Source organism: Thermobia domestica, chromosome 1 (assembly GCF_964235325.1).
Source record: "Thermobia domestica chromosome 1, izTheDome1.hap1.1, whole genome shotgun sequence".
Classification (NCBI taxonomy): domain Eukaryota; kingdom Metazoa; phylum Arthropoda; class Insecta; order Zygentoma; family Lepismatidae; genus Thermobia; species Thermobia domestica.
In genome coordinates, this window is record NC_137454.1 from 183111136 (window position 1) to 183133861 (window position 22726).

The following is a 22726-nucleotide window of genomic DNA, read 5'->3' on the forward strand; positions in this document are numbered from 1 at the left end:
ACATTTGAGCACTCTCTTCCCCTTACGGTACGCCCTAACTCAAAATATAAATACAATCTAATTAAATCTAACTGATAAATTCATCTCAAGTGTCTAACGATTTGTTTTAACTATTTTATGAATAGAAACTTGGAAATTAAAAAATAATAGAAATTTATTTTCCGTCCTCTTTAAATTCGAAATTTTCTTTTTGTCAAAGTAAACTTAATAAGGGTCTCACATCCCGTGTTTGATCTGCATAGCTTGAGAAATTTTATCCATACTTCGAACACCTCTCCTCTTTATTGATACACATTTTAACGAGGATAATTTGATAGCAAATGATTATATCATATTTTGTGAGATTTACTAATTCACAAACTTTTATTTAGTGTATACTTGCCTCATATCAGATTTGGAGGTTATTGAGACGTCATAGTGTTGTAAGTTTGTACATTTTGAATGTAACATAGGCAATTATGTTAAAGTGTCAGAATAAGTGCATATTATGTTTTCCTCTAATTTTAAAATCATTTAATAACTCATGCACCAAAGGGTTAAACTAAAATTTTGTTCTAAATTCTCCCGTCGATGGCATTTCACTGGTTAATGAACTAACAGAATAAACAACTTGAGTACGAAATTCGATTTCTCAAACCTTGAGCCATCAGCTACACGAATCAATAAAATTACCAATCTAAACAGACAATGTAGATGGATATATAATATTGAACATATATATTCGTTCATTATCCACAATAACTTTGTACGTTTTTGCTTAACAGTCGTTGTTGTATACTATAACCCCATTGCTTTTTAACTTCTGAGGTTTCTTATATAAAAAAATATTGACATACATTTTTACATGCCCCTTTTGACAACTTAACACCATTCAGAGGATGAACAAATGATGGTGCGAGATCTCAGCTGTACGGTAGATATACTAGAATCTCCCATCTAAATTACTTTAATTTCTGACTTTTCATTCAATATGTAAATGGTATAGTGATGTCAGCGTGGTATATGATACCCTGTCTGTTGATCTGTTCAGGTCATTCCTTTTGAATTGCTAGATGCACTAATGTTTATTGTCAACAGTACAGGCCCGAGCCTATCATTGTGCCTGGCAGCAGCAGCTCATGATGCACAAAAACCCTTCAAAAATCATTAAACGAAGAACATGACCTGGCTCTCAGAGTAAACTTTGCCACAAACTGTGCAGCTTCTCGTGTTTTACACATTGTTTTAGTAGATCATTCACTTTTTATCACTTTTTATGCCGATTTTGTTCAACTTTTCTTACAATACGATATATTTTTGCTGTAGTGTGTGCCTATTGTGAAGTGCATTTTCGATTCCAGAAAGAATGCAACAAAACTATCTTTTGTCTGTTAATTTTGATACCGAATTTTGGCCTATGAATATCACAAATTTCTTCATGGACCTACACTACATTCAATCCATTATAGAAATAAAATTGTAAAAAAATTGTAGTTTCGCGGAAAATCCACTAATTTTCAGTGCGCAATAATATACGTCTATTCATTCAAATATTTCAAATTTTTTTTGTTTGTAAATTTGCTTGCTGCAACTGCTATCTGTCGAACAGGATTGCCAACAAGCAATTACATTTAGTATTGTATGAAAGATTCGAAAATCACTAAATATTTCTAAACGTTAATATACCCCCTTTCGTACACCACTACAAATATACGAAAGTGGGTGCAGCGTTGTATTAAAGGGGGTGCAGCGTAGGAATCCCTCAATCCCCGCTTAAAAATATTCTTATGGAGAAATAAACATTTACTATTACTATATTAAGATATATACAGAATGTCCACAAAGTGCGATCCTGGGTCATTTTCTCAGAAACAACTCGGAATTGGAGATTTCTACTAACATGTAGTGCAAGTATAGTAGGAGCCCACTGTTTGATGCACTCGTGATAAGTGGTTACCCTTGGGATAAGGGTACAATTGCAAAACTTCAAATAGAAATGCATGTCAAATTGGATAGTATTAGAAAACTGTTAAGAAACAATCGCTGGTAAAGCTCATCCCATATCGATAAACCAAAGGATCCACGAATGGTGACAGGTCAAAGTGCAAGTTCAGTCTTCGTCATTACGATGATGATGTAAAGTCTGACTCAAGCCTATTTTCTCAAAAATGCTTCTGGCTTGGAACTTTCCGCTACAACATAGTGTATGTAATGTGGGGACCCACCGTACAAAGTGCTCACGTTGAGTGGCAGACCTCCAGGGAGAAATTCAAAAAATTCAAATTGTATGGTATTAGAAAGCTCGTGAAAAAAACTGGTAACGTTCATCCTGTATCGATAAACGAAAGGGGTCACGAATGGTGACAGGTCAAACTATAAGTTTAATCTGTTTCATTACGAGGATCTAAAGTCTGCTGAAATATGAATTTCCTTGCAGATATTTGGTTAACATATGTGTATTGGCACACCAGACCCTATTTTTTGATTTCCGATGGCACCTCATGTAGCTCTTACGCCGCATTAAACTGTAGATTTAGGTCTCATATAGCCACACACATAATCTTTATGTCTTTGGTTTACCTATGTTCTGACTTGTAGCATCGTCGAAAAATTGTTGTATCCTGAGTGCGTCGTAAAGCGGGGAGCACTGCTACAGAGTAAAACTTCTATAGAAATTTAAGCTTTTTAGTCTATGGCAACCCTTATATGAGGAGTTCTATGTAATAAGGCCTTACTGGTATAGATCCTTTTCAGGGAGATTGCATTTTTAAATTCTTTTGTATTGATTATACCCCTGCAAAATTTCATTTCGATATCGTAGGTCTTGATTTTGCTACAGTGATGGAATATATATCGTCGTGAGACGAAAGCGACTATCAGCTGCAGTTATGTTAGTGGGAAAGTTGTTTAAACAATGTTCAACAGGTCGCAGTATGCTAGCACGAGCTTGCACGAGCTTGCACGAGTTCGATTATAGTCCGAAGAAACAGAAGAGACAGTAAAAAGGCGATCGTAATCCAAAGAAAGAAGGAAATAACTTAAATGAGATTTATACAACAAGTAGTTTCAAATAGGTTCCCGAAAAGCAACTTGCATTTGTGAACAGATGGTTTTGAAGGTAAATGTTCAAATGCTGTGAAAGAAGAAAAGTCGTTTGCTCAATTTTACGGAAGTGGTTCAAAGGAACAACAAGATGCGCTGCTCTCAGGCCTACTACATAGTGGACTTACGGAGCCAAAGAACGAGACGTACGGAGTTTGTTCCGTTTTCTGGACCCAGATTCTATTGATTGGTATGAGGAAGTTTTCCGTCAAACCCAAACCATAAACAAAGAACCAAACAGCTGGATGCAAAATTTGATCTTTATGAGTATGTTTTATCAGCCCTATATAATGCATAAACTGTTTCTAGTCCCCAGGACCATAGGTGTTCATTTTATTCAAACGTCACTCACCCGCGCCCTCGCAGTTGCAGTTGGCCTTCGCCGTCGCGATGGAAGTTGTCCGTCGCCCTTACTTACCCTCGCCCTCGCGGCATCGTCGCGCCGTCGCCCTCGCGAAAGAATATGAGTGTGAAGATGATTTCGACAAGGCCACCCTCGCGAGGAAAAACATCTCTGCCTACACTACATAGTTATGCTCCATGCTCCCATGCTTTCACCGACAAAAAAAATGGAAGTACAATATTTAAACTGAGCTTCATTCTTGCAGGAGATTGCCGTACTCTCAACCTGGTATCATCTTTGTTACTTCGATAATGTTTGTAGGGTAATTACGAAAAAATAGAAAGGTACCAGCTTGTTTCCTATTTCAAATTCGCACAAATGTGCTATTTTAACCATTTTCCAAAGAAACTTCCTTCACGAGATTAGTTTGCCGCAGTGGCTCAGTGGTAGAGTGTTTACCTCTTGTGTACGGCGTTCTGGGTTCAATCCCAGCTCCCAACAAGTGAACTTTATGGTGGACAAACACAGTGTGCGTGGGTTTCCTCGGGATTCTCCAGTTTCCTCCTACTTTATTCATTCCACTATTTTATTCATTTCTGACCATTACCGTCTCCTTCAGTCTAGCCGGCAAATCCGTGGGACGTAAACCTTAAGTATTTCATTTCAGGAGTTTATTCCCGTGATGGGCATTTTTTCTAACCTTCACATTCACACTCAAAGTCATGATCTTGGGATCGATTCCTAGTGGGAGAACATTGAACGACCCTGGTTCGGATTTCATGTTAGAACTATAGATCCACGCAGGCCGGTAACCAACCCAAAAATGTAGGGTGGGACGGTTGAAGTCTGGGGGGGCCTGATTCAATCATATTATAGTTCATTTGCAAGCCTACCGGAAAAGTTTAGGGGGACCAGCAAAAAAATTAGGGGAGGCGGCCCCCTAGACCCCCTAGATACGGGCCTGGGTCCACGTCTCATATTGCCTCGTCAACGAAAGAGGACGCTAAACGATAATCAGACAACAGTATTGCAAATTTCGGCTGCATAAACAACTTATTTCTTGTGGAATAGGTTATTGGCTGTTTTAACAAAATTTCAGTATTAACGTGTCAGGTATTTTTATTTAGGAATAAGAAAAAAAATATTTTATAACTAAATAATAGCTCTATCCGCATAGATTCTAAAAGCAGAAATATTGAAAATCGATGCAATAGTGACTGACGTTATTTTAACAAATATCGATTCAGATAATAGTTTATGCTGTCACAAAAATAGGAAAAGTTAAAAATGTCAATAAATTACTACAACACCATCAGGTGTGGAAATTCGAAAGGGGGAGTACGTCATTAATCAGCTCATTTAATAGATATCAAACTCACGAGCCCAACTAAGGGAAGTAAGCGCGATCCCAACTGAGGGAACTGAGCCCCAGCGCGACCAGTTGAAAGAAGTGAGCCCAGTGCAAATTGGCCAAAATCGTTCCATGAAGTCTTTTTCCATCTGGTCTATCGAATTCTGTTGCTTCTCTTGCTGATAGTATGTTTGCAGACATCAGTGCTCTAACCTTTCCGGATTTTGGCTTTTTGGGCTATTTTTTAGACTTTCAGTCACGCAGCTACTGTATCGTCACTATTTATCCTAGGATCATGGTTCATACCTCATTCTCTTCAAAATAGAGCTGGCTTTCAGACGGTACCATTCACACGGCTCCATCATGTATCTAAGGCGGGAAATTACTGAAAAAAGGGATTTTTTGGGGCAAAATTTCCCTTTTTTCAACTTTTCCCCTCTGGACCCCCCCTGTTTTTACGCAGAAATCGGAAAAAACTTCTGGTAAATACTACTCGGTGAACTGAATGTTTGTCCAAAATTTCAATCTTCTACGTGAAAAAATAGGCCCACCAGAAAAAATTTCCCTACCATGCCCCACTTTTACCCTATACAGAAGTATATTTGGATAAAAAATCACTGAGACGGCCCTAATTACCCTAGAATAATAATTCGACCGTCGTTCTCTTCAGAATGGAACTGCCTTTCAGACGGTATGACTCACGTGTCTTCATCATGTATGTGAGGCGGAAAAATCACGAAAAACGGATTTTTTTGTCTAAAAATCCTTTTTTTCAATTTTTCCCCCCTCTGGACCCCCCTGTTTTATTGCAGAGATCTGAAAAAACTGAGAAATACTACTAGGTGAGCTGAATGTTTGTGCACAATTTCAATCTTCTAGGTGCAAAAGTAAGCCCGCCAAAAAACATATATACCCACCATGTCCCATTTTTCCCTATATAGAAGTATATTTTTCAAAAAATCCCTGAGACGTCCCTAATTACCCTAGGATAATGATTCGACCGTCATTCTCTTCAGAATTGAGCTGCCTTGCAGACGGTATGACTCACGTGTCCCCATCATGTATGTGAGGCGGAAAAATCCTGAAAAACGGGATTTTGGGGGTAAAAATTTCCCTTTTTTCACCCCTTTGCCCCTCTGGTTCCTCCCCTGTTTTAGCACTGACATCGGAACAAAACATCTGGTAAATACTACTCGGTGGACTGAATGTTTGTTCAAAATTACAATCTTCTACGTGGAAAAATAAGCCCGCCAAAAAATATTGAACATAGGCTTAAAAAATGAGAAAAGAAATTTTTGACTTATGACGTCATCACCTCCTATGTCTGGACGCAGGACGGTCTGAAACCATACGTAATGTGTTTTACAAGGCCTCTGGACTTGGAAAAAAACGGACGAAAAAGCTCAAATAGAAGAGAAATAACGCAATGTACCATGAAAAATGCGTATGGTACAAATTGTACCATAGGATCCCCAAGGGGCTAAAGATTCTGTCCAAGATTCTTACTGCTGAAGGATATGGGTGGTTGTCTACCAGCACTCTTTAAATATGACAGTGTAGACCCTTTTGGTGTACAAAGTCTCCATCATAGGCAGGTTAGCAATGAGGCACTCTCTCTTCTAAACATAGCGCCGTTTCTATCCGGAAACTTTCCTGGGAAACATGTAAATACGTATTACTTTTATTTGCTTTCTTATTTTTAATAATTATGTAGAAGTACACGAGAGAAATTGTCTACTGCAAATAAATGAAAGAAAGAATTCGACCAATCTATATTCTTGCTATGACACCAGCTTTTCATTTAGGTGACATGGCAGATGTTATTTTAAATGATACCCCCCTCCAAAAATGTTCAAACGTAAACTCTAAAATAGTTGTTTTTAAGGAAGCTTGCTCTTCTCCCTCGCGTGCCCTCGTTCTCGCGAAATAAGTTGTCCCTCGCCCTCATTCACCCTCGCCATCACGAAGCGAGTTGTCCATCCCCTCGCGTCGTGTTAGAAATTTCTCATCACCCTCGCGACCCTCCTCCTTGCAGTGACAGTTGGACCTCGCCCTCGTTCACCCTCGCCATCACGATGGGAGTTGTCTATCACCCTAGCTCGCCCTCGCCCTCGTGCTGAAAACTTATCCTTGCCCTCGTGCACCCTGGCCCTCGCAGTTATCCTTCGCCCTTGATCGTCTTTGCCCTCGTGCTGAAAACTTGTCCTCGCCCTTGCAGTGACAGCTAGCTCTCGCCCTCGTTCACCCTTTGCCTCGGTCGCTTGTGCTGAAAATCTGAACTCCCTCTCGCGCGCTGTCGCCCTTGCAGTGTCAGTTGGCCCTCACCCTCATAAAGGAAGTTGTCCATCGCTCTCGCTTGCCCTCACCTTCGCGCTGGAAACTTGTCCTCGCCCTTGCAGTGACAGCTGGCTCTCGCCCTCGTTCACCCTTTGCCACGGTTGCTTGTGCTGAAAATCTGTAATCCCTCTCGCGCGTTGTCGCCCTTGCAGTGTCAGTTGGCCCTCACTCTCATAAAGGAAGTTGTCCATCGCTCTCGCTTGCCCTCACCCTCGCGCTGGGAACTTGTCCTCGCCCTCACAGTGGCACTTGGCCCTCGCTCTCGCGAAGGGAGTTGTCCGTCGCCCTCGCCCTTGTGCACGCTCGCCTCGCGTCATTGTGGGCGAGCGAATTTGAGGGTGAGGATGCTCTCGAGAGGGCCACCCTCGCGAAGGTGAACACCTCTGTCCAGGACTGTTACATGTACAGTTTCTACATAAAAAATTATCTACTTTAATGTATTATTGTTACATATATCTTCTTCTGTTTACTTTATACTTTGTTCCGTACTTTTCAATTTCTTCTTTTATTCCTTTTTACAAAGTATCACACGACGGCTGCGGTACATATACGCGAGAATCCTGCAAAGTCGTTCTCTCTAAAAAGCGCCTATATAAGTTTTTTAAAAATATTCATGTTTAAGTTATAGTGAAACGAACTGTTAGTTTCTTTGTATTTTGTAGAAAAAAAGAATAGATCTATGTTTCTCTTGTAGGGTGCACATGTACAAATGTTAAATAAAAAGCGTATCTATCTTTGAAATGTTTACATGCAATTTTCTCAGAACATGGTTCCTCGTTATGGGCACTTATTACATACAACTCCTCATATACACGTAGTTTGGTCAAGTTATAACGAAAGAAATACAATCACTTCCTATAGTTTACAGATTGACAATAGAAAATATTCGCCAGGTCGTGGCCTTGGTTTGACAAAATTCTACCTGACATTTTTGTCAAAATTGAGTTATATACAGTACCTAATATTAAAAATTGAGCTTTATTCAAATATATGACACTTATTGTTGTAACTTGAAAAATAGACTGTCTACTAACTTGTCAAGGTTCTATGAGAGTCACTACGAAAGTTTTGAGATACGCATTGTTGTGGCACAGTATTTGAATTCCAACAATTGCGTTCGGTAGTGGTATCCAGAGCGAAGAAGCAAAGCAAGTTTCAACTCGCTTCGCTTATCGGCGTGGCCGTATCGCCTTCACTTGTTTGTTGATGTGAGCAGTAATCGGCTGTCTAGAATGGAGCTCGAAAGGGAACATTTTCCGGCAATGATCCTTTACGATTTCAAAAGTGATTTGAACAAACCACAAAGTCTTGACCGTTTGCATGGGGCATTTGGGGACCTTGCTCCTTCCCGTGCTACAATTTTTCGGTGGTTTGGTGAATTCAGAAGAGGCCGGACATCGCTTAAAGATGAAGAGAGAGCTGAACGTCCGGCAACAGCTGTGTCAGATGAAAACATTGCCGCTGTGGAACAAATGATTCGAGAAAATCCTCGAACAACTTTCAAGGACATTGAATCTACAGTAAACATTGGATCGCCAGCAGTAACAAAAATTCTTCGTAATCATCTTCGGCTTAGGAAGGTTTCATCTCGTTGGGTGCATCACACTTTGACTGAACAACAGAACCGCATTCGTGTGGAATGGTGTGAAGAAATGCTTGCAAGATTTGATGGAGGCAATTCTCAATGCGTCTTTGACATTGTTGTTGATGAGACTTGGATCTATCAATTTGACCCTGAAAATAAACGCCAGTCTATAGTTTGGACCTTTCCAGACGAAAATCCACCCACAAAAGTGAAGCGACCGCGAAGTGTGGGGAAGAAAATGGTCGCAACTTTCTTCTCCAAATCTGACCATGTTGCAAATGTTCCACTTGAAGAACTAAGAACTGTTACGCTCAGTGGTACACTAATGTTTGCCTAACAAAAGTGTTCCAGAAACTTCGGGAACGGCGTCCAAGAACTGGATTGCGTGGGATCCTGCTTCATCATGACAACGCGTCCGCACACACAACCAACATCACAATTCAGTTTTTAGAATCTACGGAGGTCAAACTTATGACTCATCCGCCGTATAGCCCTGACCTGGCCCCGTGTGATTTTTTTCTGTTCCCCAGGATCAAAGATCGCATGCGTGGGAATAGATTTTGCAGCCCTGAAGGAGCTGTAGTGACTTATGAGAATGAACTTTCAACACTTGAAGAAAAAGACTGGCAACACTGCTTCCAAAAGTGGTTTTCGAGGATGCAAAAGTGTGTTCAGTGTTATGGTGAATACGTTGAGAAAATATAAGTGTTAAATTGATTTTAAGTGTGTAAGTTATTTCACATCTCAAAACTTTCGTAGTGACCCTCGTAACTGCTTTCGACTCTAATACAGTATTCAATTTGACAAAGTTCTAACTGCAGCTTAAGAAACTGTAAGTTACAGAAGTATTCCTCCTTTTTTATAATTTACATATGTACTTTCTGTGTTACTTGCTTTACATTAAGATATAGTTAAAATGTAAGATTTGTTCTATTAACTTACATTGATAATAAAATAATTTAATTTTTCTTCCAGTATTCGTTATTGAAACAGTGCCATTGTTAAAGGTTTGGATATCCATTTGATTAATGAAGAAAATATAAAATGAAAATCGGCACGGACTGTTCCCTTCGAAAGGCTATGACGTTCCTTCTCTTAGAGTTTGAAGTCTCTAAATTGAAATTTGTAAGAGAAATCGTGAATTTCCGTGAAATGTGAAAAATGCATGAGAGAGATACGAAGATTGTAGTGACATCTATTGGCACAGCTTGCCCGTTTACATCAACCTTAATGTGATGGCTGCTAGTCATATTAAGGTGTCATACAAATACTACACCAATATTCACTTTTCTAATTTAATTTCTTCTTGCAGTGATTCTAGTGTGAATACCCCAACGAAAAATGTAAGTACAATAGTCGCGAACCCAGTCACCTGGAAAAGTAATGTTGTCAAAAGGGTTTACAATGCAGGCAAGGAATATATGAGCAAGTGGGGAAAGATAGTTTGTTGTAAAGAAGTGAAGACTGAAAAGAATCAGGCTAGTTGTAGGCACGAATGTGGCAAGAAAATCACTGTCAATGAAAAATTTGACATTCACGTTTCATTCTATTCTTTGAGAAATGCAACGGAAAAAGACACTTTTTTTAAATACGACTAGCCAAGCTATAAAGGAGCGACCTGAAAGAATGTGCGTTCAGGATAATGAAGAGGAATCAAGCGCAAATGGAGACGAGATTGAAAATCCAAAGACAAAGAAAGCTAAATCTCGTAGGAAGTATTCTTTTTATATAGGGGGCGCGGTGGCTCCGTGGTAGAGCGTTTACCTTCGGTGCTTGGGGTCCCTGATTCGATCCCAGCTTGCGCCGTGTGGACTTTGGGGTGGGCAAACACCGTGCTCGTCGGTTTTCTCGGGGTTCTCCCGTTTCCTCCCATTTTCTTCATTCCACCATGTCATTCATTTCTCATCATCACCGTCTCCTTTAGCCTAACCGGCATAACCGTGAGACGTAAAACTTAAAGATTTCATTTCATTTTTATTCTTTTTATAATTTTTCAATGTTAAAGGAGAAAAGGTTCGAGTGTGCAAAACTGTTTATTTGTTGACCCTCAACATAGCTCAAAAACACAAAACCACACAAAATTGTACACAAAACCAAGACTATTAATACGAACACACTTACTGTAGATCAAAAAGGGGAAAACAGTAATAGTAGTCGGAAGCCAGAGGGTGAAGCAAATTTTGAAAGAGAACACATAAAATCTTTCCCAACAGTGGAATCCCACTATTAACGAGCTAATACCATTAAATTGTACTAGGAAGTCATCTGACTATTGCAAAAATGTATGATCTCTACATTGAAAAGTGATAGAATGAAAACAAACAAACAAAAAAAAAAAACTAAGAAATCAATGTACTGACTAAGATTTGAAACAAAGTTTAGCTTAGGTTTTCATTTGTCAAAAAGCGACAAATGCGATGTGTGCGAGGCGTATAAGATGACGAAAGAGACTGAAACCTGAAGTAGTGAGCAAAATGACAATTATGAAATGTATATTTTGCGCAAGGCTCAAATGACAGGACACAGAAAAAGTGAAAAAGAAATCTAAGATCTTCCAGTCCTTGTCTTTGAATTCTAAAATGTTATAAAATGTCCCCTCGCAAATATCGGTAGCTTATTTTATAAGAGAATGTTAAATATTTACAACTTGACCGCGTACTTTACTCTAATAAAAATGTATTGTGCTATCTGGAACGAAATAATGGTAAGAAATGCAGAGAATAACTTGCGAGTGCTTTCAGGAGAATATTGGATGCAGTTCTCGAAGAAAATGAGAGCACGAAACTGATCACTTGATCCGATTTCTGTGTACCAGAAAACCCTAATTCTCATATACCATATTCGGTTTTGGACTTTTTGAGAGAAAATCCGAACATGAATTCTGTTTCAATGAAATATTCTCTTCCAGGACGTTCTTGCGTACAGAAAGTATACCACGTACACAGTGCAATTGAAAAATCAATGATCAAGACGGGCCTCTTCTCTCCTTTGGGTCTTGTAAGAATATTAAAGAGTGTATACTGTCGTCACACATACCGTGTTATTCATTCCATTCACTCAAGTTGCTAACTTGACGTCTACTCAAGAATTAACTATCGTATTTTTCAAACCAAGCCATCGCCTTTACGAGCCTCTTAATGCAGCAAACATCATATTTCTAGAAACTCCACGACAACAATCTATAGTGTCATGTTTCAGTAGTAGTGTGTTTTTAACATCAAACCATTGTGTGAGGTTTTCAGAATTAAAGAAAAAAGACATTAAAGATTCCCTTCTATTCACGCCTCTGGAAGAAAGGGAGCATTATACAGCCCTGATAAACTTCTATAATGAATATTCGACACATATTTCAAGTGATTCAACTATCAATAGTTAATCTACCCAATTGCAGTTACACCCGTATCATCCTAAGTTATGCCTTTTTTCATCATTTTGTTTTTTTTCAAGGTTCTAAGTGCAGTTAGAACTTTGTGCCTCTGAAAATGATCATTTCAGAAAGACATGGTTCTAACTGTATTTTATTGATTGTCCAAAACAAAACAAAAGAAATGTAAAGCCCCATTTCCAACACCAATTATTTAAGTGTAAACCTTGTAGGAAGTTAATTATTGTGTAAAACATCATAATGATTAGTTTATAAATAAAACAACTATAGCCTAATAAAACTTTAAACGCGTTTTCTCAAAATATAGTCACATGCAGTTAGATTCTTGTCAAACTAAGGATATATGGTATTAATTACCTCCTCCCCAGAATGAGATTCCTAATGAGTAACTTGTTAAATTTAGTGTAGAAAAGTTTCAAAAGAAGTAAATAAAATCACTCAGTGAGATTCGAACGAGGTTCAAAGACATTCAATCTTAATATAAAGAAGAAACTTAACAAGAATGGCTATCAAAACAATTGTATTGATAACTAAGGGATTTCTTAAGAACGTTTCATTTCTGTACGATCCTTTTTTTTCGCAAAATGGTTTCTTCTTTAACTACAATAAAAATATCTTCATTTGCCAACGTATTAGTTGGCCCTTAAAGTATAAAAATATTGTGTATTCTACATGTAATTTTAAATATATTTTCTTGTATTTACGGGCAATATGTGCTATTGAAATATGCACAAGTTAGTTAGAAGAAGAAGAAGAAAATATGAAAAGAAATAAAATTAATTATTTTTCTTACATTATTATTGATAACTTGTTAACATGATAATCTGACGATTTGTGTTATTGGTTTGTAATAGAAACGAGAAACGAAATATGTAACAGAAGATCATCTTGTAGAATCAACATGTACAATATTTAAAAGGTGTAAATGTTTAATTCTTTACGTACTATAATAAAACATAATATCAAGATGGTGTGTTTAAGTGAATAATAATAAAAAGTAGTACACTAGCTTATAATTATTCGGACTGTGGGCTGAAGTGTAACCCTGAATATATTAAATAAATATATTGGTTACAAAAGTAACACTGGATTATATAATAACATAGTAGCTGAATAGTTCAGACAGAAAACAAGAGTCTTCTCTCAATTGTGTTGTTGTCAAACTGACAATTTTAAAGAACTCACGGAGAAAATTCGTATTTTGAAGAAGGGAGCGATAGTTTCAAATCTGTACAGACATTATCAGCTTCAGACATAAGAATTCTTACTTTGTAGCTTTTACGGTGGAATTAGCTGGATTACAGTTTAGCGTGATATAGCACCGCTCGGCACCGAGACTATATGAGACGTGTGCCTATAGTCTAATGTAGGATCTAAACCACATACTTTCACACCGTGAACTGAATCCGGGTCTACCGCATCTAACACGCGCACGCTAATTAAACTGATCATGAGGGAGCTCACTACAAGTTTTTAAAGATACAAATTACATCATAAGCTTGATACACTGTTATCTAGATTAAGTTTCCAAGAATGTGAATTAAGAAAAAGTAGCATGGTTTTGTTTGTCATTAATTAGCATTTGGCGTTTCATACAAAACTTACCCAACATCTCAAGATCTCCAAACATTACATCACGTGTGATTCTCGTCATTGGAAACTGAGATATTTGGAACAGAAGACCGTTCATTTTAGCTCTGAAAAAGAAATTAGTAACACTTTGTCAAGAAAAATATTTGGTGCACTTTACTATGATTAATTTTAGTTTTTTGAATATAAAAATGAAATTCAAAGGTTCCTTCTTGTGAAACACAGCAATTTATTTGATATTGTTTAGAGAACTGTGGTGTTACTACTATGTAAGGATGCCGACTTAGTCTGGTACAAGGAAAACTTTCAATAACTATTGTATTTCGCAGAGTTACGTAAACTTGAAGATGTGTTGCGAAGTCTTGGGGTTGTCACTATCGTTTTCTAATCAAATGATTCTTTCATACTGTCAGTTCTCTGAAAGCAACAATGTAGACTAGTGAGAGTTTTTGACGTTAAACACGAGGTTTCCACTTCAATAAATGCTAGAGAACAGAAAATAAATGTTGGTACTTTTGCATGATTACTAAGAGATTACTGAGGTCAACTTGGGAATATGTATTATTTCCGTTGATAAAGAAAAGTACTTTGATTTTAATAATTGTAAATTTTGTAGTTGAACTGGGTTGATTAATTTATATTTGCGTGCTTTGCCAGCAGCGAAAATAACTATGGGCGAGTCCTGATTTTTTAAGTAGTGGTGTGCCGTAGACTATTGCTTTAGGCCTGCATGTATTGTATAGTGTAATATGTGGACGTAAAATACATCTACCTTTTTCTGCAGGCATAGTAGAGAATGTAAATTTTAAGTATCGTGGTTGATTTATACCAGCCGTACTAAATCTTTATGTATAACAAAGGTAATAATATATTTGCAAATGACGTAAAAAGACTATAGAGACTAGTGGATACTATTGTAACATATTGGTCACTGAAAATCTTGTAATCATTTGGAAAATAAACAATGTAAGAAAATGTATTTCTACTATTCAACTGGTGAAATAAAAATACACGATTTAATAAGAATTGAACAAGTGCATAATTGTTTATATTTTTTCAGCGGTCTTAATAAAAATACCTTACCAAACAAGTTTATTAAATCATAAATTAATTATGTTAGGCTGGTTAAATTTTGGTTTTTACATTGCAGTTTTCAAATGTATCATTAACAATACATCGTAAAGCTTAATAATCTAAAATCCTATCACTTTGTGCATAAAACATTCATATAGCCTTTGATGCCATTATTTCATAAACAGTTTTTCACTTTAGAAGGTATGCTTGCAGGAGAAGGTATGTTCTGTATTTCACTGAATATAGAAATTTGAGCAAGCGAAGCCGCAAAAACCACTCAATATCTTGAGTTAATGCACGTAACGTGTTGGTGTGCGTGTATGAAACGTTCCTCCTGAGGAAAAATAATTGATTGTGACGATTCAATCATTAATGTTTTTCCTACTATGTACCTCTAATTGCATATTGACCATCTAACAACACAAATATTGACATCCTTATCTCATACATAAGGATATTCAATATATTTTACATATAATTTTTCCAACTCTTGTCTCCCATATTAATGAACTGATCTGAACGCAGTATTATTCACATTAGCAAATAATACTTTATACAGCTAGTAAATATTACTTTCCAGTTTGCTACGTGTAGATATTTTTCCAGTACTTATATTGATAAAAACATATAGAAAGTCCCAAATATATAATATTAATTAATTGAATTATATTTCCTTGTCATAAGGTTCGAAATATAGGATGTTCCAATAAATCCCCTCACATGTTAAAACACAATGAAAGAAAAAGTATTGGTGATATCAAGTTTTTTATTCAAAATTATAGAAAGAGCATTAAAAACAGTTTGTTTTGACCTGGGTTACGATCAGGCCAATGACGAAACTTTTGTTTGTTTACACGGCCACTTAAGTGGAAATGTGCTTTATCATTATATAAAAGAACGTCATCTGCTTGGACGTTTTAAAGAATTTTATTATATAAGTAGTGAAGTCCTAAAAATCCGGTGGTTTAAGTTCTTGGGGAATCATAACTAAAAACTTCAGATCATTTTGTAAAATTCTTCCTACACTCTCTCAAGGAAACCCAATAACTGCAGCATGCTTCATTGCAGAAAGTTTTTGAGATTGCGAAACAAATGCCTCACAGGCTCAATATTTTCAGGCATACGAGCACTTTTAGGTTGGCCAGATTATCTTTTCTGAACGTTGTTCGGAAATCCTTAAGCTACTGTAAAATAGTATTCCGATCAGAAATATTTTCATTACGTGGAATAGTAAATTTTAAGCGAAAAACTCTTTCCCCTGTAATCACAGAACTTCTGCGTTTGAGATACATTTCGACTGAGTACTAGCGATGAGCTCCTGACCGCACCATAATAAGGACTGAAAACAGCAGAACAAGGGTGAGCTGAAGCAATGACATTCATTGCTCTAATTAGATTGCTCAACAGCCGATCATAAAGATGTTAGCTTAATGGGTATTATTCAGAATAATATAGTTGTCACTTGTGTCATTAAAACGCTTAACAGTGCAGAGTAATTCAAATTAGAACAAAGTAATTACAAACTGTTTTCAATATATTTCATATTTTTTTAAAAATAAAGAACTTTCTATCTGGAATAGCTCTTGCTTTATTGGCTTGTAAAACACCTAAAGTTTATTGAGCCACTCTGTATTCTTTCATGGTCAATGTCTGAAACATTTTCTGCATACACTAAAGAGAAAGATACATCACTATATTTAAATTGAGTTATAAATATGGAAATTTCAATTTTGATTTTATTTCTTACTATCGATAACTCTGAAATTAACATACTGGCGTAATTTTGCTTTTACTTCTAAATAAAAATTGTCAAAGGAGAAAACACTATTATTTTTTGTGTGTCTATCGGCTACAATTTCGACTTCGTTCATGTGTCAGGGAGCCAATTATATAAGGTATTTCCTTATGATATGCATATTTTCTTGTGAGGAGACGACTATCATATAAGTGTGCATGCTCAATTCCACATGTCACTCTTTTACCATAGTCAATTATATAAGAAGTCGAGGATTCGATTCTTGGTATTGATTAACAGTAAGTGGCTACTATCGATACAAAAAGTGTTGGCGGAAAGAAAAATAAGGAGGAGAAGTGACTAATTCAGAGATTTGTTAAGACGAAACAAATTGTGAGACGAATCTCTTTCAATTTTGCTAATTAGTAAACATGTACGGTAGCAATATTATTAATCTACCTTTATTTAAGAAGTAACAATGGAAGAAAAATAATTTCACTCCAGTAAAATCATGCTACTAAAACATTCACATGCGCAAAGAATTATCATTTGAAATATTCGTTATTTTAAATTGGGAGCATTAGAAAAACGAATACTTTGTAACAAATTTATTGTCAAAAAAGAAGCAAATAAAATTATTTTAAAGTAATCTATACTATACTTGTGGAATAAGTAGAAACAAATAGAGCACTAACACAAAAATACGTAACTTTTATTATTTCTATCTATGCCCTTTGACGGAAATTAACGTGTACCACTAACGACCGATAAAAGTTATTTCACAAATCCTTGATGATTCCACAAATTCTGAAGAATTCCGCAGTTGCATATTTACCCTGCCATGCTGTAATATGCTAAATTGGTCAAACTATAAATTTAATTTCTTTAACACCAAACGAAATATATACCCAAACGTAGGAAATACAGTTTACGTATCAGGCTATGCCACTCTCTTCTCTATGTAAACACAAGTATTCCTCCAATTATTTTCCAGAATCACTTCTGACACCTAATATATAACTTACAGGTGTAAACTTAAACTGAAAAAGAAAAGACGAATGAACACTGAACATCAGTTGACTTCATCATTTCGATTTTAATTAAGCTATGAAGTAAGTTTATATTTTTGTAAGCTTTGTTTAATTATTTGCTAGTAAAAATTATAGAAAAAACATCAGTAACCGACTGTTTTATTCCTAACCATAAACTTGAGTCTAATACTGGTCGGTAAGAATATTTTTAATGTATTTAAATCTTGGAGGGTGGTTTCTAATCCTTTTATATAGGATCCTGGACCGAGAGATTACAATGCTCAAATAAGTGTTCTAAGATATAAGGTAAGTTAGAGAAATTACATTACTATAGTGGCAATCTAAATCACATTTGTGTCCCTCTAGAGCACTTTTAAAATAAAGATTAAGATATCAGATATCCTTTGATATCTCTTACATGTTTTGTAAAACCCACGATCATTTTTCCATGCTTGTTTAGTGTATTAAATAAACGTTATACGCTTATCATTCTTGGAGATGAATTTTCTGACCAATAGGCTGCACAGGTAATTTTCAAAAATCGTACGAACTACACTGTTACTGATACATATTGAGATGGTTGACTTCAGGTGTCAAACCACAAATGCAGAAAGTATGCTCTTTTAATAAATGTTTTTCCAGTGATGGTACAAATTCAAACCTTAATTACAAAACCATTATCCACTTCTCTAGTCAAAATTAAAATTGTTTCATTGATTTGTGTGCGAACCCTTCTTCTATAAGTAAATCATGGTCACATACTTCGCATGTGAGTTAAAGGCACTTTCCTCCAGGAGATTATTCCCTTTCTTATTACACAAACAAGAAAAAAGACAGAAATGAATAACTGATACTCATGGGATAACAGTGTAATTATTAATCTATGCACTCTAATTATTTAGCTTGCGAAACTACTAGTTAATAACTCAATCTCTAATCATTTTATTTCTACAGTATTGCTGAACGAGTTTCATTTATATATACTTCACATTTGAATATTTATTTCTTAAATGCTGCTTTGATGTTTAAAAATTTATTTCTACATAATTTTTATAAGTGCTTCTGTAGACCACGAAGAAGTCTAATAAAGAGCAATATATACATGTGGAAATTGTCTAATCACTTAAATAAATAACTAACGTTTTTAAGAAGGCAGACCATTACAATAAACTAATTGCATCTTTACTTACTTGCATCCGGCCAGAAAGTAAGTTCTAAAATTAAATTCCTCACAGCCTGGTAAGCAATTACAGTCTTTACGTGGTGATGTTTCTAAAAATTGAAAGAGTTGTCTATAGTTAATAGCGGTTACTAATATTCACATATATTACAACTAGAATTAAACGGAATACATATTTACCGAATGTGTTAAATACACTTCTATTATTAAGGTTCGGTCCGTACTAGCACTGATACAAAATAGAATATATGTTCAAATTGAGTCAATATTCTCTAACCATCTAAAATCCTGTGTGCATCTTCTGACATTTACAACAGCTTATTCATTCTCTTTTTGGGAGGGAGAATCAGTTTTCAACACTTTATTAAAATATAAGTTTCAAACTTGAAAGTTTATGTGAAACTTACAAATGCAAATACATATATGAAAGATTATGACAAAATGCTTATATTGATACTAAACACTAATTTGACATATACGAATAATTCTGTTTGTTGACAACCAGAAGCAGAAGCGATTTACCATTCGAAACATCATAGGATATCCAGTGAGGTGGATTCAAATACCATTGTGTGGAATAGAGAGAGACTTGTATTATTCGCTAGAAATCATGTCTTCGAGAAGATGATACACCTCTTACAAAGGGCATTAGTCATCATTGAAGGCAGAGAAAACGCAACAGTTTGTTAACCTAATCAGAACCAAACTTGATAAAGTCAGAAAAGATAGATGTTTTATCATTGCAATCACTTGTAGATCCCTTATATCACGATTGCTATAAGGTTCGGTGTCATCCTCAAACGTGGCACGTGGTTCCTTGGTGGAACGTTAGTTTAGCCAAGGATACCACCGAACCAGGACATGATTACTTGGAGAAGAAAAATGAAGCGAGTTGCCTTAGTTTTCGTTAACAGCGAGCCTTACCTTTGGATAAAATTATAGGTTGTCTCAATTATTTCTTGTCGTGTAGTGGATTATAACTGTGGATCTGAATTATTAACAGTATTATATTTACTAGTCATTTTAACAAGGCGTTTGGTAGACAGACGAACTTTGTCTAGTTTGACGAGTGACGTGGAGTGCAGTTTTGTGTGGTACCAAGGTAAAAAATAATAGACGTCTTGAAGTGACTTCTTTTCTTCCTTTTTATGTAGTAAACGCAGCGTCTACTCACTTATTTTTTCCTCCATTAACAACTTTTAACAAAAGTTGAGTCAATCCGGTGAAATAGTGACCTTCGTTATGAGGTTAGTTTGACCACGTAACGGAGCGTTAGGTTATTGCTTTAAAATTCGTTTGCTTGTACTTTTGTTAAAGTAGGATTAATTATTTAGGATTTTTGTCTAATTTACTTAAATTCTCGTGATTAATTTTCACTCGTTTCATTCGGTTATGTTTTCGTAGCGCTAATATAGACTGGCTCATTTTGGCGTGTGAGATTCCATTAAATATGTTTTAAATTCGTATTCATTTGCTATAAATAGTAAGAATTATATTTTGTTAACGAAGATTTTGTATCTGAAACAGTTATAAAGGCAAAAATTTATTAAAGAAGTGAGTTTGTTAAAGATTTGCAATTGGTTGTTTAATGAGGATTCTGAGCTTTAGAATTGCTTGGTATTTAGTCAGAAATCTTAAAATAAGGATATTTGTCAATTCCAGTCAGTATTAAAAAAAATTTGAACTGAAACTTGAATTGTACACCAACGGACAAAAGTTATTTGATGTGACGGTTTTGTATAACTAGTTAAGGTTACCACAAATTATTGAATAATAGTTATAGAATCGTTTTTTGCTCATTATTTGAAGCCGATATATAAATATATTTGATAATTTTTGTAAATTTTATGTCATTTTTGTAAAAGTACTGCATATATTCGTTTGTTCTGATAATTATTAATCCTAGTGATATTTGAAAACTAGCTTTGATATTTCTTGTACAGAACATGGGTGTATGTCATAATACTAACCTAAATAAATTATTTGTTTGGAATTGTTGGATTGCCAATTATATTTGAAATATCGAATATTGTCGGAACTTGAGACATATGAGAATTAAGGTTTCTAATTATTAATGGGATCTATTCGCATCATTCTTCTTAGCTTAACCATAGGACGGCCGCCTCTGTTGTGCAGTCGTTTCGGTTTGCAATTTGAATTTTTCTTCCTTTCGGAGAAATTTAACTTACAAAACTTTGGGGCTTTAATGGAAGTGACGTGCGACGGAGTTTTATAAGCAGTGATGTAAAAGAATGTACAAGAGGTTTTGCAATTGTGTTTTGTATCTATTATGCTGTAAATGAGTTATATTTGATTTCTGTTTTATGTGATAGTATTATGTATTTCCATTTCATATTAATGTCATCTTCTTTGTTCTTGTAAGGAACATTGATGGATAACTTGTGGAAAATGCAATATATAAACATCCGCTAATTGCACCAAACACAAATAAAGAATGTGTATTTCAAAAGAATGTTTCATTGAAGAGGCGTCTTATAGTGTCACTCCACCTAAGAAAAGGTATAATACACAAAATGGGAAAAAGGAAAAAATGTCATATGTTCTCCTTTTTTAGAAAAGTGGCACTAAACATCTCAGAAAAGAATATATGGATAATATTATATATGACCAAGTCGTCGTCTGAGATTTAACAGTGCATATCTTTAATTTTGACGAATTTGAGATTTTGATACCATTAGAATCAGAATAGGATGGCGTAGTGACTGGGTAAGTACTACAGATATATCACGACAAATGGTTCTGTGATTCCCTCAAAGTAATACCGCGCATGTTGAGACTGAAGTCATTTTTAAACAGTTTTTGATTCTCTTGTGTAATTGATGAAATTTTACTTACACGGCATTGAATTTCAGCCTACGAAGCGTAAAATTGTTAATTGTATGGTTATTACGAAATTATATATAGGTATTCAAGTTTCGACGTCTCTCGTAACAGGTACCTAATTTTGACTTATTCCGTTTTACCTGGTAAGTGAAGATCATAATAGTTTACTAGGTTTAGTAAAATTAACTTACCTTTGTGCTTCGAAATACAAGCCAATCCTTTGGTGTCACATGGTTTTAAAGAACCTGCAAATAATGAGATCATAACTTTTCGGTATGGTTCTCGAACTTGGTACAAATTAACTTTGGTAAATGCTGCTTATAATTATATTATTGATAAAACAAAACCAAGTATGTTACAAGTAGTAGTGTCTTTGTTAGAAGAATGAGACAATGTGGGAGTACGTACGTCTCTTTTACAATAAGACAAACAGCATTCAACAAATTTGCAAATTAATAGTATTTTTTTTAAAGATACACAATACGAACATAAATAAACTGCTCCAGTGTATTAAAAAAATCATGTTTTGCTTTGCAGCAGAGAACATTTCTTTTAGCGCAATAGACATTTGTTACCGTAAATATTCTCGAAAACCATGTATGCAACTTTTCCTTAAATATATTAATTTGTTCATCGTAATGCGATCGATCAATTGACACATATACCAGCTTAGACAATTGTTCTTGACCAACTTAAAAATAATAATAATTCTAGCCTACGTTTCTGAATGCCATATTATTAGCGTTATATAATGAAATACATAACGACAGTATAATTCAGTAGCAGTTTCGCCTGAATAGGTGTTAGGTTAGAGTACAATATCAATTGTAAAGTTTAAGAGACTCGCTTTCCTTAAATTTCTTCAAAGAGGCACACTACTAAAAATTATACAAAAGCTAACAATTTTTCCTTTACCTTGCCTCTTTTTCGTAAGCGAAAAGAGATAATGAAATGTAACTTCCCACAATAATAGATAATGTTATTCTATATATATTTATAAAAATTGCATTTTCTGTTTATTACAAAATAAGTACAAACATTATTTAAAAAGAGGTTAACAATGAGACAAGACAACATGATAAGTCATCAATTAAAGTTCATTTCTCTAGTCGCTGCTCTAACTTAGATTTTTGGGTAATTCATATTCTGGCTACACTGTAATTTCTATGGATGACAACACTGAAAATTAT

General features: G+C 35.5%; 1 protein-coding gene across 1 annotated transcript in view; it reads right to left on the minus strand.

Annotated features, from left to right (window-relative positions):
* LOC145674725 (uncharacterized) overlaps positions 1-22726 on the minus strand; it is a 164756-nt gene that overhangs the window by 6817 nt on the left and 135213 nt on the right. Inside the window, exons 8-9 of the mRNA XM_081744963.1 lie at positions 18703-18784; positions 13688-13779 (exon numbers count right to left, since the gene is read on the minus strand). Of these exons, the coding sequence (XP_081601089.1) occupies positions 13688-13779; positions 18703-18784 (174 nt within the window). The remainder of the gene's footprint in view (positions 1-13687; positions 13780-18702; positions 18785-22726) is intronic.